Consider the following 19,188-nt stretch of genomic DNA (forward strand, 5'->3'; position numbering starts at 1 on the left):
AGGAGGTGGTCCGCTTGCCTCCACTCCAGAGAGAAGGGTTACATCTCCTGGGTTTAGGTGCGGCTTGCCCCTCTGGGGGCGGGGGTACCTGTAACTGGGATATAGAGTATGTTTGGGGAGTGCGACTGTCTGTGCAGTGTCTATTTGTGTCTGTCTACACGTTGGGTGAGTGCCGAGTATTTGGTTGTGCATACATAATTACAATAAAGGTCAATCAAATGGTCCAATATGGCAAGGCCACGATGATCCGCTTGGCATCTTTCTTGGCCTTAAGACAACAATTCTGATGGCTAAAGATCCAAATGGGACAAAAAAAAAAAAAGCCCAGGATATCCTCTGCAGCTCATCTCAGTATTGCTGTCATCAGACAGAAGACTCCTTTCCAAGTTTTACAGCCAACCAGGGGAAATAGACGAGGACACGTATTGACAGCTGAGGTAAACAGTGGACTGACAGCCTACACTCATTACAGATGAAAGGCTACTGTTTGTTTGCCCTGCAGTAGCCACAGTAGCTTGGATTACAATATGCACGTGAATTTGGAGGGGTACGAGTGTAGAGCTTTTACACATTGTACTTTTAACTTCCATCTATCCTCTTATTCTCATGAAAATGATTTCAACTCTCCAGGCTTATCAGTGTGTCTATTTCAAGCTACACATTATTTTCGATACACCGAGCACCTTGGTTCAGCATCACAAGCGAGCAGAAAAAGGTCTGCAGTCAAGCACTGGCTACAAGATAAGCTGCTGCCTAGTTTGTGAAAGAAACTGCCCGAAATCAAAGTTAACTAACTCTGTATTGACCCAAGTAAAAGTATGTCTCCATTAAAGACACACAATCAGATGTTTGTTAGTATTTCCCACAGTTAAAGGTTTATGGAGGAAAGTTTAGTAACTGTGCTACAACGTTCCTCCTTTTAGCAGAAATAAGTGTAGGAACATTGGTTGGACTTGGTTGCATTTAGAAATGTCAGGTAATCTGTCTTTGAGGAATGAAAAGACAGCCGTTGGGGATACTCTTGTTTCCTCTAAAGAAATCAATAAGGGAGGTGGTTTTATTTGATATAAGACTGGGAAAGAGAAACAGGTTTAGGCCGAAAATACATTTGGAAAACAGTGAGAACTAAGCTAATGCAAAAGAAACACTGGATTAGTTACAATTATACAACACAAATAATGAGCTCAAATGGAGCACGTTTTTTCTGGACACTGTGACGAAACCTCCCCAAATTGATCTCCACAACTTCAATTCAAACCTTTACTTTAGCTGCATCTATATAATTTTACTAAACTTTTATTTCTCCTACTCTTTCCTCCCATCCCAGCAGTCTAAATGAATGGGCGAGTGTGTAGTGTGCTATCTGTGGCAAGCCGGGGGAGTTTTGATTTATTTCCACCGCTCACCCAAACTGACGCACTGACAGCCCGGATTGTTCTGTAGCCATGATAAATACCCCATAAACAGACGCTCCAAGCCCGTTAAATGTGCTAACTGTGGATCCATACAGGGCCGGAGAGAAAAAGGAAAGGCTAGATAGGGAATCGCAGAGTGGGCTGGTTTACGCTTTGCTCTCATTTCCACATTAAAGCTACCAGGGTGATAGGATAAGACTGGTGATTTCAGCCAAAGTAGAACAAATGATCCTTTCATGCCTCCTCCTAATGTGGTAAAAATGTATTAACAATGCTTTGTTACTCAGTGTTGTGTTATGGTAATCCTACATGACACAATGCGCAGAAATCATTATTCACGTTCATAATGGGTTAAATGATGAGCTGAAAAGCAACTGACTCTTCCTGTCAGATCCCCTTGCTCAGGCTAACCGGGAAGAAGAATCAGTTGAAGCCTTTCCTGTTAAGCTACCCCGTGATTTCCCCTCCACTGCAAATATGACTCTCTTTGTTTCCATCCACACATCCATCTTAGTCCATCTGAGTCAGGGCTGCCTCTGTAAATCACGCAGACTAGCCAGGAGACTTGCAAAAGAAGTGTGAATGGTCCCATATCTCTCTCTGGCTTCAGTTGGAGATCTTTAGGATGGCTGACTGACAGAGCTAAAAAAGAAACAAGCAGATAAATCAGGCTCTGCCAACTCAGTCCTCCTCACAGCACCCATCAGTCAGCTAAATGGGCCACACCTGCAGCAAATTTAAGGCTACTTGCACTCCAGTAGATGGAGGCTGGTAAGGTGTGTGTTTGTGTTTATGTCCTAGCAGATATAGAAGAATACGAGTAGATTTTCCTGAAGGTTTACAGATTAAAATCTCATTTTTGAAAAGTTTTTCCAGTAAGCCACAACCATTCATTCATAGGCACATTAATACAGAGCTTTACTGTGTACCTTTAAGAACTCACACTCTGATGAATGCATCAGAGGCAGCTGGGGTTCAGTATTGCATCCTGCCAAAGGACGCTTTAACATATGGACCAAGGAACCAGGTATCAAACCACCAATCTTTGGATCAGCAGATTCCACCTCCTGAGTCACTGGGTAAGTAATGTTCACTAATAAGTGGCTGACGTCACACCGGCTACAACTTACTCGCCTTCCTTTTCTGCTGCTGCAGAAAAATCCAACAACTGAACAGCTCTAAACAACTACAAATACAAATTCCTCCAACAAGTCTTTATTCTCGATTATTTCATGTAATTATAACTTTTAATGATTTTCTAAACGCAAAACACATCAGGCTAAAGACCAACACAGTACATTCATTACACGCTTGTTTGTCCAAAAACATTAATTGATGCTAATTTGTACGGCAGTTTAACTGATTAACTTATTCATCAAGTAAAAAATACTAAACTTTGAAGGGAGGAACACCCATGTGAGTATGTGATTAATTCCTCTGTTTCACATTGAATACTTTTTCCAGTCTTTTCAGTTGTGTGACTGTAATAAACCATTTGCTGAGTCAATTAAAATTAATTATTAGAATTAAAATCGAAGCACTAAGCTTTTATTCCATGTATTCTTTTTGCATGCTCAAAACATAGTGTGTGTGTGTGTGTGTGTTAGCCAGAATGCAACAGGCTGATTATGATTTGTGAAGCCGTCTAGCGCTGCTGCCCTTCATTCAACTTTGGATTCTAGCAACTTTAAGTAAAATGTAACAGAATAAAAACAACCAGAGACAAACACGACTTCATGCTAGTAAGTACTAATGCAGTCAAGATTTGATGTAGCTTAATATAGAGCAAAAATGCTTTATACATTTCTGACAGCAGTAAGTAAAGCAAGTAAGCATATTGCTAACTTGTAAACACTAAACAGCCTGTGATAGTGGAAAAAAAGGTGGAAGTATCCCTGAATCAGTTAATCAAATAACTGTATGAGTATTAGATGCAGAACAGGGCATGTTCATGTAAGACTGAGTCATTTAACCTTTACATACTGTTGATATTCCATGCCTTCACAGTATGGAAGCTGAGATAGTGACCCTGATCAGTACAAGCGGAAGAGAATGGATGGCTGGATTTATTTTAGATTATTTAGTTATGTTGTGGGTGTCTGTGCTTGTAGGTGAAAAGGTAACGTGCTTGTTTTTATATAGCAATGTCACAATCATACAGCACTTTATTCCACACACCTCAAACACTTAAACTACCTCACATTAATGGCTTATTTAGAATTACCCATTAATATAACAGGTGGACTGTGGGAGGATGCCAAAATAGCTGGAGGAAGCCCAGGGGAAAGCTCGGGGAGAATGTGGAAAATCCACACAGAGTGGCTGCAGCCAGTGCGGTAACAGTGCTAACCACTACAGCACCGTGCCACCACATTTCAAAATTTGTGCCTATGTCAAGAGACAACTTCTCAAGGTACTCTGTCGTAGGACTTTTTGTGCACCAAATATGATCGCGTCTGTGCCGTTTTACTGTTAACACTTTCTTTATTTGACCTGCACTGGTAGATCGAAAATCCATTCAAGGAGATACAAAAACATAACATTTTGATATATTTGGTTTTGGGCTTGTGTGTTGCTTAACTGGTGATGGTGATTCTACCAGTTAATATGTGTGAATATGAGTTTAAATGGTTGTCTGTCTTTGTGTGTTAGCCCTGCGTAGCTATGGTAACCGGGAGCTCCAGCCCCCCTGTGACCCTGAATTGGATAAGTGGAAGAGGATGGATAGATGCTGCATAGTTAGCCACTTTGGGGAAAGTCTTCAGTTAAATAATGTAAAGTCGTATTATTATTAAAATATTTATCATTTACATGAAATTTCTGTTTTCTTGCGTATTAGGTTACAAACAAGCAAAACGTTTGCCTTTCAAGCAAACACATTTAAAAGGTTTAACTAGAATAGCTTTCCAATGAGTGACAGTTCAAAATAATCCTTATTTTTCTTATACTTCATCTTAGTGCAGCGCCTCAGTTCATTCATTGTCAGAAACAGGCTCTTTTATCTCTCCTCACTTTACCTCCAAACCAACTTTCTCCTAATTCACTGCCCCCCAGGAATTGAAAGTTTAAAAAGCAGGTAGTGTGGTTGTCTGTGGTCACAGCTGGAGCTGTGTGCCTGAGATAACCATATAGGGAGATCTGCTGTCAATGGCATCATCCACAGCCAGACTGGGAAAAAATTAGAGCAGTCTGAAATTTGAGCTTCTGGTTCATACAGATGACTTATGATTAACTCGCTTTTTGAAACTTTAGCCGCGTTTATTATAAGCATTTACATATTAATATATATTACATAAACATAAAAGAAGGGCAGATGTTTAACTAGATCTAAACCTAATCATGGTGCACAAGTTTGCACACGAGGTTCAGTTATATCTGAAATAAAAACAGAGATGTGCCCAACACCCAGTAGATGTGTTTGCATTTCTAGGAACTTGTCACAGACTGAAGGCTTTCTGCCATCTCCCACCGGCCCCATAACTGCTGTGCTGAAAACCGCAGAGGAGCCTGAAATTGATGTGCTCACAGATGCGACATATTAGCAGCTACAGGTGCAGTCAGAGCACTTCTCTTTCATTTTAGTCATGCATGCATTCGCCTCTTTCCTCTCTCTCAGGTCAGCTCCTCTAATCATCGTCACTGCAACAGGACTTCAGCGTTAGGTGAGTCTGGGCTGTTTGGCAGCATCATTTGTCAAACCTGCAGCACTTACGGCAGATGAGCTTCTGACAATCGCTTAAAGCCACATTATTCCATGAGGCACCCCCCCCCACCCCACCCCCCATCCCCTGTGTGTGTTGAAAAGCCACCGCCTGTGACTGCTCCAAATGTCTTTCTGTGGATGCGGAGGGTACTGGGGGGAGAAAAAAGGAGTGTCAGTCGTTTCAGAAGTGCTGTCTTATTAAATTATTTCTTCGCCTTTTACAGCGTGGCCTCCACCATTCGCTTTCCATCCCTCTGCTAGACTAAACATTTGTCTTTCCATTCATGGCTGCATTTGTATTCCACTGAAATGGTTTCCTGGTGGCGTAGTGAGGTGGGGGGAGGAACGGGTACAAAGTCCGCGCTCAGGCTCCGAGTTTTCCACGTCGCTGCACGGTAACAACGCTCAACACACCGAATGCTGAAAATCATCAACTGTCTATAACTACATAATTCAACTTCAAAATTATGGAGTCAGATTTTTATCCAGGAATAGGATAACAGTAAATAGCTTTTGTAAGTGACTTGACACGTGTGTGTATAACATGTGCTCTCATTTACAAAGTACAGAGATGATTGCTTATAGATCAATTAAACTATCAGTCCCATCCTACACATGTCAGGGTCCTTCTTGTCTGATATAAACCTGCTGCCCCCTCTGTGTACAGTATCATCATCCACCCAGCTGGTGTCACAGCCTCACACAGCTCCGTCTTGATAAGATACCTTTATTAGTCCCACAAGGGGAAATTTCATGTTAAGGCTGCTGACCTATTGCACACAATGGCGGCGCCATCTTACCCTCCGACCATACATGCATTACACAAAAACATCACATGGGGAAGACAGGTCAGAGAGGTATAGCAATGGAAACTGCACAACATGAGGAAAGATGAGGAGAAAAAAATAACTCCCCCCAGACTGAGCTCCAACAGGGAGATCAGTTTGAGAACAGTCTGCACATGACTAATAAAGGTATCTTATCTTGATTGGCCAGGTCAATGTTTATTTAACAACACTCCATTAAGCTGACTCCCATCACAAGTTGCACCACTTTACCTTTAATCAAACTGACAGCTGAGATGCTATAATCAATGAGGCTTTACAGAATGGCCGGCTGTGTAACTATGAAGGGCCTGTGTGGCGGGTTGGTTTCGTGTTAAAGTCACTACGGCGTGTTAAACTGTTCAAATGCTTCTACTTTCAGTAAATATGAACATTTGTATTCATCCATCCGTGAATTTTCTTCTGCTTTTCCAGTTTAGGGTCACACGTGCTCCGGACCCTCTCTGAACACGTTTATGTTCGGGAAAAATCCTACATGTTTAAAATGCAGCACAGCACCAATTCACATACTGTTTTCATATGCAAGTGTGACTTTGTTCATTTAAACGAAAACGCCACAGTATTTTTTTTAACTACTATGAAAGAATTTTGATAAGCTTTTGGTCAGCAATGAGACAAAATCATTCTCTGAAGTCATCGATGTTGAAAATCTGGGCATGTTCACGTAAACTTCTTGTCCGTTTTGGCAGCACCAAATTCAATTCCCTGCTTTCTCAGCTCAGCTATGTCCTGTCTATTACACACAGTATTAGAAAGGAGATTTTAAAAAGTGGGGTGTGATTTGTGCTGAGTAAAATCTTTCCTCTGAAAAATGTGATCTAACAGCCTCCCGTCAAACGTCCTCCCTCCAATTCTAAGGATGACAAGTACTCCTTATGGGTTTTGGGAGTGCAATAAAATTTTGTCACAGATAATTAAACCAGTCAGCCAGCAGCCTTGTGAAAAACAATAGCTGAGAATCTCCAAGACTGCCCTGCTGACATTTAGACTGTTTGTGAAGCCGTGTCACAATTTCAACAGTGCTTCCAAATCCACGGTCAACATATATAGTTTAGACTTGCTTTTCAGGATCTGTAACAGACTGGCGGACTGCTGGAGCTGAAAATTACAGGACTATGAAGAGCAGCGAAAGTCAGAGGACTTTTTTTTAATTAGGGCTCAAACTCAGGCAAAGAGAAACGTATCAATCCAGACTCGTATAGCGCCAAGTGCAGCTATTCTAGGAATAAGCTATGATATAATCTGTCATAAAGGTTTTTCCTCATCTGTAACAACATGGCCTTAAATTATATTGTAAATACGTCTGGTATACTGAAGTCACAGCACTATATTCATACTTCTCTTAAACAAATAAAAACCCAACAGCAGCAGGTCAGGAATTATAGCTTCTGTGAAATCAAACTTGTGGAGATGATGTAAAAGTTGTCGACTCTTTCCACGTACTATATTTTAGGGCAGACAGAACAGTTTAAACGAGCGCAGCTCTCTAATCTAGTGTTCATTGCATAATGTCTTTTCACTTGATGTTTTGTTGTCAGCAAAGGTTTACCACAGAAACACAAAAGTAATCCGCTTTAATTTCTCGCCCACTCAGTGAATTAGAGCCATTTTTCTGAACCTCGGCAAAATGAAATTCAGCACTAACAAAACGATGTTTTACTAATTAAAAAAAAAAAAAAAAAGACTTTCATATTTGTGATAACGCAGTGAATTTGATCATATATGATCTTATTGCAAGTCTGCCGATGGGACTGTGGGGCTGATTCTGCCCTGAGGTAGAATCATTTACTAATGGCCTCTGTTTGCTCTCCAATCAATAATAGTAATGAGACTATTAACAAACACAAAGCCATAAAACTGATTCTGGCACTTTCCAAGTTCTCTTGAACCTGTGTGATTAAATATTCATAGGGTTTCTATAGAAGCAAATCATAGAGGATCAAGTTTCTCATGCCTCATAATTGGTTAAGCACAGGCAGAGATGCCTGTTTCTCCAGCTTAAGGCCAAGAACGTGTAACTAAAAAGCATTTACACAGTTTAAGTTTTTAATATATTGTGTTTCACTACAAACAGCTATGATGACATACAGTTAGTGACACATGACAAATTTCTGACACCAGCTGAGTGGATGTAATGTGGTTACATGTTAAGCTCGACTTAGTACTACAGCCCTGCGCTGCCTGGAGGATGGGTGGACAGAGTACCTGAAAAATAACATGAAAAACAAACAAACAGAATTTACTTTAAGAATTAAATCGACCTGAAGAGTTCAAGAGAAAAAAAGTATGAATAAGTAGTTGAAAACATTAAATTATCAATACAAATTTGTAAATTATTAATAGAAAGTAAGACTAGCAGCTGTTAGGTAATGCATAAGCAGTGCAAACAGCCAGCTAGAATCATGAATAAAAAAGTTGGATGTGTTTGAAGTGTTGATTGAAAATGAAAATGATAGACTGTGGACTCCACTGTTAGAAGTAGAACAATCAACAGCATTAAATGAGTAGGTATGCTAACTAAACTGTGGATGAGTGGTTTTAATGATATACTAATAGGACACCAGCTGTAACAGATGGTTACAGTAAGGTGAATGGAGTTCATATCCAGTTTGAACGTGACGACTTTCCACAGGCCTGAGAGCACAGTGGGCATCTGACCCCGTCCTGCAACAGCAGCAGGAACAACAAACAAGTCCTTTATTGAATAAGCATCTATTTTTTTTATTATCAGTGCAATATAAGGTTTTAAGATTACAGTTTAGTTTTGCAAATGATTGAACATTTGTCATTACACATCAGAAAATAAGATGAATTATTGTAGAAGAACATTATTATGGAAAAATTTTGGATAACGTGGTACTAGTTACACTAAGATAAAGCATGCACTGTGAAACAGACAGTTTGCTACGACAAAAACGTTTTATTGAACTAAGTATTGCAAAAGTGAAACGACTGAATTTAATTTGCCTCCGGTTCATCAGACCTGCAGCCTCCCTGTCATCCAGCGCTCACATTGCTCTCCCCAGGCCTAAGGCTCTGCTCCGGATGTCACTCTTTATTTATTTACTCTGGACTCTCTGCTCGGTTCAGCTACACTTCCTCTGCTACTCTTGCGCAGCCAGCAACCCACCCGGCTCTCCACGCGTCCAGCCACACACTCTGCCCCGGCTCAACATCCCATCTGCATCGCCCTGCAGTAATTATTCATCTTTTATCTAAGCAGATCTTGGCCAAGGGAAAAAGATATTTTCCCAAAACTATGATGCTGTATAAAATGTAAAAGGCAGAATGATTTTCAAATCTCATAAACCCTTATTTTTCCACAATAGAAATCACACTGAATCTAAACTGAGACATGTTACTATTTCTATATTTATTTTTTTAAAACATAGGTTTAATATCAGCTCATTTTCAATTCGATAGTATACTCAAGTATTTTGCAAATACTTGAGTAAATGGGCTCGGGAACATTTCCACTCATGCCTGTGAACACAGTTTGCTATGCCATCCACAAATGAAGGTTAAAGCAAAGATGAAGCCTGCCATCTTGAGCGAGGCCAAGTGGAAATCCTAGAATCTGATATGAATGACACAAACTGTTTTACTGTAGAGTGTGATACGAATGAGGGGGGAAAACACTGTTCCACATGACTGGAAAATGCCATAAAACAGACCTGGGGTGGCACTGGGAAGTAAATGACTCCTTTGGCACACTTAAGCACTTTGAGATGTTTATCATTGACAGCTAACACCCTTTAAATTTGCTAAAATTACATGCTGATGGTTCAGAGACGTATGCTGAGATGTAACGTGTATTCTTTATGCACTCATCAAGACTATTAAGGAGCAGAAAATAATTTGATTTCCAAACAGCACAAATCTCATGCAGCCATTTCACATCAGCGCTGTAATAATCTATGCATGCCATTTCTAACAGACAGTGAAATTATATCTGCAGCAGCTTCTGCATCAATCTTAGAAAACATAAGAGTGTGTCACACAAACCAAAAGAGACAAAGAAAAAAAAAAGAGTAAAATTATTAGACTGAAATTCTGGAATGATTCTATATTAACAGCATTAACATAATACGTTACTTAAGCGTTGAGCTTCATTTAGGCTCTTTGGTCATCTATCACGTCAGGAACGAGTTACCTTTGTATAGTGACAACACAGCAAGGCAAACAAAACAGTTCTCCATAGACGCTGTGGGAATTAAACACAAGTGTAATCAGAATGTTTGAAATTAAAGATGCATTCACCTACAGCTATTTTACTAGTGTGAGGCTTGGAGAGCAAAGACATTTCAAGCATCCAACTGGACTAATGATTTTAGACATTGGGGAAATCGTTGAACTATACCCATAATTGAGCCTGTGATAGCCTTGGCAACCCTGATAAAGGCATCCTAATGGGCTGAGGCAAATTATCTGGCTCACAACAAGCAATCCTCGCAAAGGCCCGGGTCTGAGCTGCATAACTACTTTTGCAGAAATGAAGACATGAGGGATTAACAGTTATGTCTGCAATAAGAATGCACACATGAAACAGAACATCAGCTTTTCTCTGGAAAGTATTTGAAGAAAGTGCATGTCAAATGCCAAAACATCCAGCGAATGTTGCTCCTGATTCCTCCATTTCTGTCTCAACAGATTCTTACATTTCCATGCTTGATCTGCTGTGTCGCTTCATTTCGCAGATTGCTTTCTCTTTGCAAAAGGAGGACAGCCCCAGCTGACTAATCAAAATGCTGGCAGGGCCCGAAGAGAGGCCAGGAATCTCAGAAAACAAACACCGGCAGTAAATCAAAAGTGATTTTAGAGGATGATCACAGATGGTGAGACTGAAAAGTGCTCCTACAAATTCTGTGAGTCCCCGGTGATTCACACATTTCCCAAGCTGCTGTCTACACTTCTCCAAAATAGCTTGTGGCCCATTACAAATGCAAATAAAAAACATGACTTGAGACCAGTTCTGGAGGTTTAAGCACTAACTGACAAGTGAGAGATGGTCGTGGAACCACCAAAATAACCGTAACTGGAAGACAAACATGCTCAAAGACGTAAAATAAAATCCACGTAGAGCTTTAGTCATAATGTTGCACATTTCCAGTAGCTGGAGTTCACAAACATTCAACTGTGGGTGTGGCGTGTGAGCACAACCATTAATCTCGCAGGAAGACAAATGCAAGCATGCACACAAAAGAGACTCACCCCACTGCAGAGGAGCAAGCTGCAGGTGCTCCAGGACCAGCTGATTGAGGACTCCCTCAACGCTGGCTTCTCCACAGCGACGCAGAGATGGGTGGACGTGGTTAAGGACAGCAGCATGGAAAAGCTTTGGAGAGTTTCAGGAATTAATCAGCACGGGAGTCACTGCTCTATATTTACACATGGAAAAACCTGGTATTAAATAAAAATACATCACACTCTAAATATAACAACAATAACTAACAGACAGCTATTCTGAGGCAGGAACGAAGCCGGAGAAACGTCAAAGATACTCTAATGTAATTAAATTAAAGGAATGAACAGGCCCTTGAACTTCTGTGCTTGTCAGTGTATGCTTGTATGTCTTCAGACGTGGAATGTTGCAGGATTTCGCACAAACAAATGGATATCACTTCCCGTTTCCACTCAGTGCCTGCTGTATACCATATGTCAAAGAGCACATGTGAAAATCAGCTAATGCTTGTGTAATAAGACTGACTCCCTTTTGGCAGCACGTCTAACTCAATATTAAAGGCTATTTAGATAAGACAAACTGAGTATCATGTGGCTGTAAATAATTATATAAAAGTTTAAGTATAAACCTGGAAATTGAAAAAAATGCAATAAAAGTGCTTGATAAAATAAAAATAGCAGGCTTCCTGTTAGGTTTAGAGAATGGCTCCAACTAAGTCTTGTGGTGGTACATGTGCATACTGAATACTTTAACAACAATACTAGAACCCATATAAACCATCCATGTCCATGACCCATAAAATATGAACTTTTTCAATAGTTTCTGACACGTGTAAAGTTTCATGAGTTTTCAAGAATGATTCATTTGTATAAAGAACATTAAAAGAAGCAGGGTTTCGTGCGAGGCAAGTGCATGGACACTTAATAATATAAAATAATAATCTATAACATCATTAATTTGATTTTATCATTGGAGTTTTGATTAGATGGCGAAAAAGCTATAAACACAAGACAATTCTGATAGATTACAGCAAGTCACAACCATTTAAATTAAGCTTTATATCTTCCGCACAAAAGTGGAAACAAACATTAGCCTGTGGTTACACGTATGAGTGTTTGCAGAGTGTCTGCTCTCACGTCTCTCTGTAGCCACTTTCATTGATAACAATAGAAAAGGAGATTCTAAGGAGATTTGGTTTTCTGAAATAGGTCTGAAGCACCGATAACACATCTGCGTGAAAATTAAGAATGATTAATTTATTTGTGTTAGGTGACACAAAGAATCCATGTAAGTGGGGAAAAACATTAATGAAAACAAACACTGAGTCCTAGATATGAACACGAGAAAGGTTGACGGGGTCTAAAGTACTTTTTTAATTCAATTAAATTCAGTTTTAATTATCTAGTGCGAAATCACAAAAGATCCTACAATAACGGGACGAAAACCTCAGAATCAGATCGCCCCCCTATGAGGAAACATGTGGCGACAGTGGGGAGGAAAAACTCCCTTCTAACAGGAAGAAACCTCTAGCAGAACCAGGTTCATGGCGGGGCAGCCATGACGGGACATAAGACACGTAGAAAAGTTCATTGTGCACGTAAGAAATACAGTGTTTGAAATCTTTTCTCTATGCCAACACTCAACACTGAGTGCCTCTCTGTGACAGTTTTTCTGTCTACATACAATATTTCCACAGTAGTACTCTGACAGGCCATTTGCCTGCTCCCTATACTAACACTTTAAGTTCAGAGCACGAGGCCACACGCTTTCATTTCTCTCGTCCTTTCTTATTTTTCCTTATATGAATTTTTATTTTTCTCCCATTCAGATTCTTTCTGCCAGCTTCTAGTTATCTTTAATGTCGAATAAACTGCAAAGTCAATCACGAATCCCCTTTTAAAATGCTCTTAATGATAATTATGGGCCAATACTGTTTTGGCCTTTTGTGTACCTTTTGTTCCCACAAGTGTGTAACAGATTTACTACTGTAGAGAGGAAAGTCTGATTAAAATGCAGGAAAATGATCTTACTTCAGTTTAGATCGTATATACTGAAGAAACCCAAGCAGCAGCTGAGTGGATCTGTTAGTCATTTGGATTACAGTACAAACCTATGTAGATCAGCGGTTTGCTCATTGACCAAAACTGCTTAAACTTCCCCACTATATTATTAAAGAGCCAACACAGCTGCTTCTGTAGATACACTAAATATGTGGATGGATGCACGCGGCTGATATTACACAAACATCCTCGAATAACTACCAAAGCTGTCAAAAAACAGACATTATTTGCTGGTAACAGCACTGAAGACAGATCCATCATGTTATGTTTATGTTTTGCATTCATCTAGAAGTCAAAGGTGAACGGGGAGCATGTTTTTATAACGATCACAGGGAAGGCTATCAATGTATGAATACTGCATCAAAACAAATACGGTTATCAGAGGGCAATTACCCAGATAATATGTGATGACAAGGACGCCGCTGATCATTTACACAGCTGACATTTGGAATAATGGGTGAGACGAGCAGCGCCTAGAGCACCAAACCTGTGTCTATTAACCTTTGAGAGAAAGTGCAGAATGCATGAAGAGGGTAAGAGAAAGAGAGAGTGAAGGCATCTATGGACAAAGCATACTGTGTGGAAAGGTGCGGCTACCTTTCTGTTGAATTGTCTGAGTCACGATGAATCACGTCACATCATCTGTATTCCAGAGAATAACGGTAAAGTGTCAGTGTTGCAGCTTTGATCACTCAAAGCCATGTAGAATTTCTATTTCAAGGCTTTGCTGGAATTGTTGGGTAACACGAGCTGCTAGCAGATATGGTCTGTTTTCAGGTGTACAACAGGGATGATACAGTAGTATAATGATCAGTATCCTGAGCCATGCTTGACTTTTGTTGGAAATTCTCAGTGGACCCTCATATAAGCTTTGAAATAGATATATTATATAATATGGGCATGATTAATGCACAAAGAGTAGTCTCTGTAACAGCACTCTATTGTAAAGAGAGCGTAAACTTTCGCTACACTCATCCAACTTGCAGGAAAGATGTCATGTTCTGAATACAGATTTTAAGTGGATACTGGGTGAAGTGAACAGAATAAGTGTATATGTGTATGTAGGAATCCACATACACAAGGATCTCATCTGGACAACCAACTGCTCCAAGCTGGTCAAGAAGGCTCACCAGCGCCTCTTCTTCTTGAGGACTCTGAGGAAGAACCACCTGTCCTCAGACATCCTGGTGAACTTCTATCGCTGCACCATCGAGAGCATCCTGACCAACTGTATAACAGTCTGGTACGGGAACTGCTCTGCCTCGGACCGGAAGGCGTTGCAGAGGGTCGTGAAAACTGCCCAGCGCATCGCCGGAGCACCACTTCCTGCCATAAAGACATCTACAGGAAGCGGTGTCTGAAAAGGGCTGGGAAAATCATCAAAGACCCCAGTCACCCATCACATGGACTCTTCACCCTCCTGCCCTCTGGGAGGCGCTACAGGAGCCTCCGGACTAAGACCACCAGGTACCGGAACACTTCTTCCCTACAGCTGTCAGGCTCCTGAACTCTGCCTCCTGACATCTGACCCACGTTAAACTCATGGACTGAACATGCACAGTATGTTCTACAACTAGTTCTACAACTGTTTATAACTTGTATAGTTCATATTTCCGTAAAGTTTTCATATCTATATCCTGTTCATAGCCTGTACATAGCTTGTACACTCACTACAGCCTGTACATACTTATAGTTACAGCATATTCGTAACATACCTTCATACCGTGCACATTGTAACATACCTATAATTTTTGTAACATATCTATATTATTGCTAAAGCACTTTCTGGATGGATGCAAACTGCCTTTCGTTGCCTTGTACTTGTGACATGTGCAATGACAATAAAGTTGAATTCTATTCTAATTCTATTCTATTCTAGTCATACGACCAACTGTGAAATAAGCCGGTATTAAATTACTTACCGTAAATGTCGGGCTATAAGCCGCTACTTTTTGCACAAGCTTTGAACCCTGCGGCTTTTAGTCAGGTGCGGCTTTTCTATGGATTGTCCGTGATTTTTGTCATATCGTAAGACGATTTGTTTTGTGTGTTCCGCTGTTGTACGGCACTACGTTGCCTGGCGGAAGGATCGGGGTTCAAGAGTGGTATGTTAGTCACATGTCCGTCCGCCAGGCAACGTAGTGCCGTACGAAGTAGCGCGAAAAACAAACTTCAAAGTAGCGGTACGCGTTCAGCGGGAGTCGTGGATGATGAGCGGCGATAAACTTGCAAGTTATGCCCAAAAAGCAAGTTATGCCCAACTCCACCGGTGGATTCTGACAGCGTGGAAAAGTGTGAAAACATCCACGATCACCAACGGATTTTGAAGGGCTGGACTGCTGCATGATGGAGAGGAGGACACCGCCACGGCCCTTCTGAGGGTGTTCGACTCTGACAACTAGGATTTCTTTGGTTTTGAAAGTGACAACGAAGGAGAGAAGCGGAGAGTGGATGACGAAGCCATCCTGAGCCTGTTTGTATCCGACACTGGAGAAGAGGACTTTGGTGGACCATCCTGAGCCTGTTTGTATCCGACACTGGAGAAGAGGACTTTGGTGGTTTTAGTGCGCAGGAAGAAGAGAAAGATGGTGGTGAATGACTGACTTTTCTTCTTGTTAAAGCTGTGTCACTGCACCTGAGCCTAAAAGGTAGTCCGAATCTATTTTTCTGGTGTGCTGTAGGTTACTGTTATGTACTACATGTGCAAATATGTACCCATAACTTGTTTTTCAAAATATTAATAAAAGTGATGTCTCCAAACAGCCATCTCTTTCCTGACAATTCCCTTTGTGCATATTCTCTTACATATGATAAGTCAACATTGAAACACCTGCGGCTTTTGGTCAGGTGCGGCTAATGTATGTACAAAACAGGATTTTCCCCTGATTTTAGCTTGTGCGGCTAATATTTAGGTGCGCTTTGTAGTCCGGGAAATACGGTATATTTTATTGATCTGGTCAGTTGAGTCGCAGAGGGGGTTGTTAATCAGTTTCAGCTTCTTTGGTGTTAATGAAATTAAAAACAGGTGCACTGGGGGGCAACAATGAGATGATCCCCAAAGAGGACTGATTTTAGAGTAGGAAGCCACCGACATCTTTTCTGACTGTTTGTTCACTAACTTTTCTATTTGACTGCGGTCAGTGTCACTACTGGTTGCATGAGGTGATACTTGGACATTATAGAGGTTGCACGGGTGCACAGTCCAACTCCTCAGGGATGGAACACCAATATGCGTCATTACCAGAAGGTTTGCTGTGTCTCGCAGCACAGTTTGAAGAGACTAAAGGAGATCAAGGAGACAGGCAGTTAGTCTAGGAGAACTGGAGAGGATTGTGGAAGGTCCTTAACCCATTGGGACGACCGGCATCTGCTCCTTTGTGCCAAGAGTAACTGCCAGAACCCTACAAAATGACTTCCAGGAGACCACTGGTGTGAATGTCTCAGACCAAACTCACTGCCCGGCACTGTGGAGCCTGATTGGCATTTGTGCTGTGCTTTTCACAGCTAAGAGCAGCTTCACCCTGAGCACATGTGATGGATTTGAAAGGGTCTGGAGAAGCTGTGGAGAACGTTATACAGCCTGTAACATCGTTCAGCAAGACTGCTTTGGTGGTAGGTCAGTGGTGGTCTGGGGAAGCATATCCATGGAGGGACACAGACACCACCACAGGCAGAAGCCCGACTGCCATGAAATCCTTGAACCAACTGTCAGACCGTATGCTAATGCAGTGGGTCCTGGGTTGGTCCTGGTGATCATCAATGCTGGCCTCATGTGCAAGAGTCTGCAGGCACTTCTAGGTGGATGAAGGAATTAATACCATGCCATCTCGGGCATTTTCTTTGGTCCATCCAATGCTGTCAGGTTGTGTCTCAGACTATCCAGGAGCTCAGAGATGCCCTGGTCTATAGCTGGGAGCATATCCCCAGGGACACCTTCTGTCATCTCATTTGGAGCACTCAGGGTATCTCTGAATCAAACCCTCTGGAGATAATTTTCATTTCCATTAATGCTGTGGCATCCTTTCATTCCTAAAACATTACCCAGTCCATATCAGCACAGATTTTTAGAATTTTTTCCCCCCGCCGTAGAGATCAGTGTTCCTTGAATTCTTCTGAGCAGCGTATTTCAGAACTCGTATCCGGAGTGACTTCCAAATTCACCTTTGATATTTTATATTCAGTATATTTGTGGGCACTAAACATCACATTCAACAGGCCATTTCAGAGAAAGCCGGCGCTTGTGCGAATGATTAATATGCGTGTCAGCTGTCTATACTTATTGTCAACAGCCATTCACGGTTTGGTACTTTTCTATTTATTACCCAGATTAATTTGGATAGTTCTAAACAATTTAACATTTCTATTATGCAGTTGAAATAAAAAGGATTCCAGAGTGTTGCTTGGAAAATTGGTTCATCCTACTTTGAGCTGAAAGAGTGACTTTTCAGCTGTTAATTTGTGAATCTGTATTGTTCTGCTTTTAAGTAGCTTCTTATTAGATAAGCCCAGACAGTCCGGGAGACCTTCAGAGCTGAGCTTTGACTGATGAATTATACGAACAGCCTGCCTAAGCAGTTCAGCTGTGCAGTGAATTTAAAACTAGTCCTAAATTGCTCTGGTACAAGATGTATATTTCAAGTCAACATGAATATTGGCACACTTTTTAACCAAGTTTTGAACTTCAAACTATGTTGAGTTAATAAATATTTCAAGAATTTAAGATATAGTAGCGACCAAAAATACAGAACATGTGAAATTGTACTTTTTCAAATAACTGTATGCGTACATCAAGTTTAATCAAAAGTTCAGAGAACAGGTCAATAATGAATTTTTAAGGCTTATCTGATAATTTCCCATTTAAAATCATCATTCCATGCACCTCTGGGGCCATTTTTAGCTATTCTGCTATTAATAAATCATTTTACAGAAGAAGCAAAAAACCCTCTTGCACTTTGCTCCTACCCTCTGATACAGCACAATGCTGGGACGCAACATAATTCATGTGATTTCTACTGAATGTTATAACTAAGGTGACTCGGGACAAAAATCCACATTGACATTCTCACTCCGTTTACGGAGCAGAACCTGGTGAATGCCGAATAAAATGACGAGCATGCTCCTGCTCTGCATTCCTGATTGGAAACTATGGGCCCTTCAACTGAAAACTGCTTAGTCATTTTTGATCCTTCACACTATTTGAGGTCACTTTTAAGCAGATGTTACAAAAGTTGGGGTCCACAGCAAAACATCAAAGTGCACAGTGCAAATGTCAGAGGGAGACTTTCAGGGAGTGATCAAAAAAAAAAAGCAGCAGTGTTGGAATCCATGCGGACATTCAAGATTATCTTAAATGGAAAATCAACTAAGTTTCAATCAGATTAAGTGTTTGACTTTTATGAACCTCTGAACTTTTTTGCATACCTTATATGTATGTACTTTTTTATTTTTTTACATGCATTTTAGTCAGATTGTATGTTGATATTAATTGATAGTAATTATTGATTTTTTTTTTTTTTTTTTAGTAATTATTGATATAATCATAACTAATGACTACATATCCAGAGCTTTTTAAGCTCGCTATTGAGAGGGGAACTTCCACACTGTGCATTGAGAGATGACTCATGGACTTGGCTATGACCTCCTCAGGAGGAAGACACACACATAGCATTTGCTTTTTATCTCTTCCACTTTTCATGGCATCTGTACTGCGTGTGGCAGAATCACTCTCTATGAATCAGTACCAAACACCATCAACAAGCTCATAAATTACAAATTAAAGTGACTGTTAGTTGCTCAAGGCCAAATAATTGTATCTAAGTGTGACATGCAGTGTAATCAGATTTTATAGTTCTCTATTTTTCATATTGTAAAAAGGAAAATCTACCCTGAAGCAGAATTTACATTGTGCTATTCTGACAAGTTTAGCAGCTGAGTCATTATCAACAAGGATGTGTTTCAGTGTGCAGAAAATCATAGCATCAAG

At 40.7% G+C, this 19,188-nt stretch overlaps 1 protein-coding gene across 1 annotated transcript in view; it reads right to left on the reverse strand.

Annotated features, from left to right (window-relative positions):
* trappc9 (trafficking protein particle complex 9) overlaps positions 1–19,188 on the reverse strand; it is a gene marked incomplete at its 5' end in the record, with an annotated part of 200,264 nt that overhangs the window by 47,771 nt on the left and 133,305 nt on the right. The window contains 1 exon segment of the mRNA XM_005949770.3: positions 11,175–11,265. Within this exon segment, the coding sequence (XP_005949832.2) occupies positions 11,175–11,265 (91 nt within the window).

The sequence above is a fragment of the Haplochromis burtoni genome, unplaced genomic scaffold (assembly GCF_018398535.1).
Source record: "Haplochromis burtoni strain Fernald_Lab_line unplaced genomic scaffold, NCSU_Asbu1 Contig_704, whole genome shotgun sequence".
Classification (NCBI taxonomy): Eukaryota; Metazoa; Chordata; class Actinopteri; order Cichliformes; family Cichlidae; genus Haplochromis; species Haplochromis burtoni.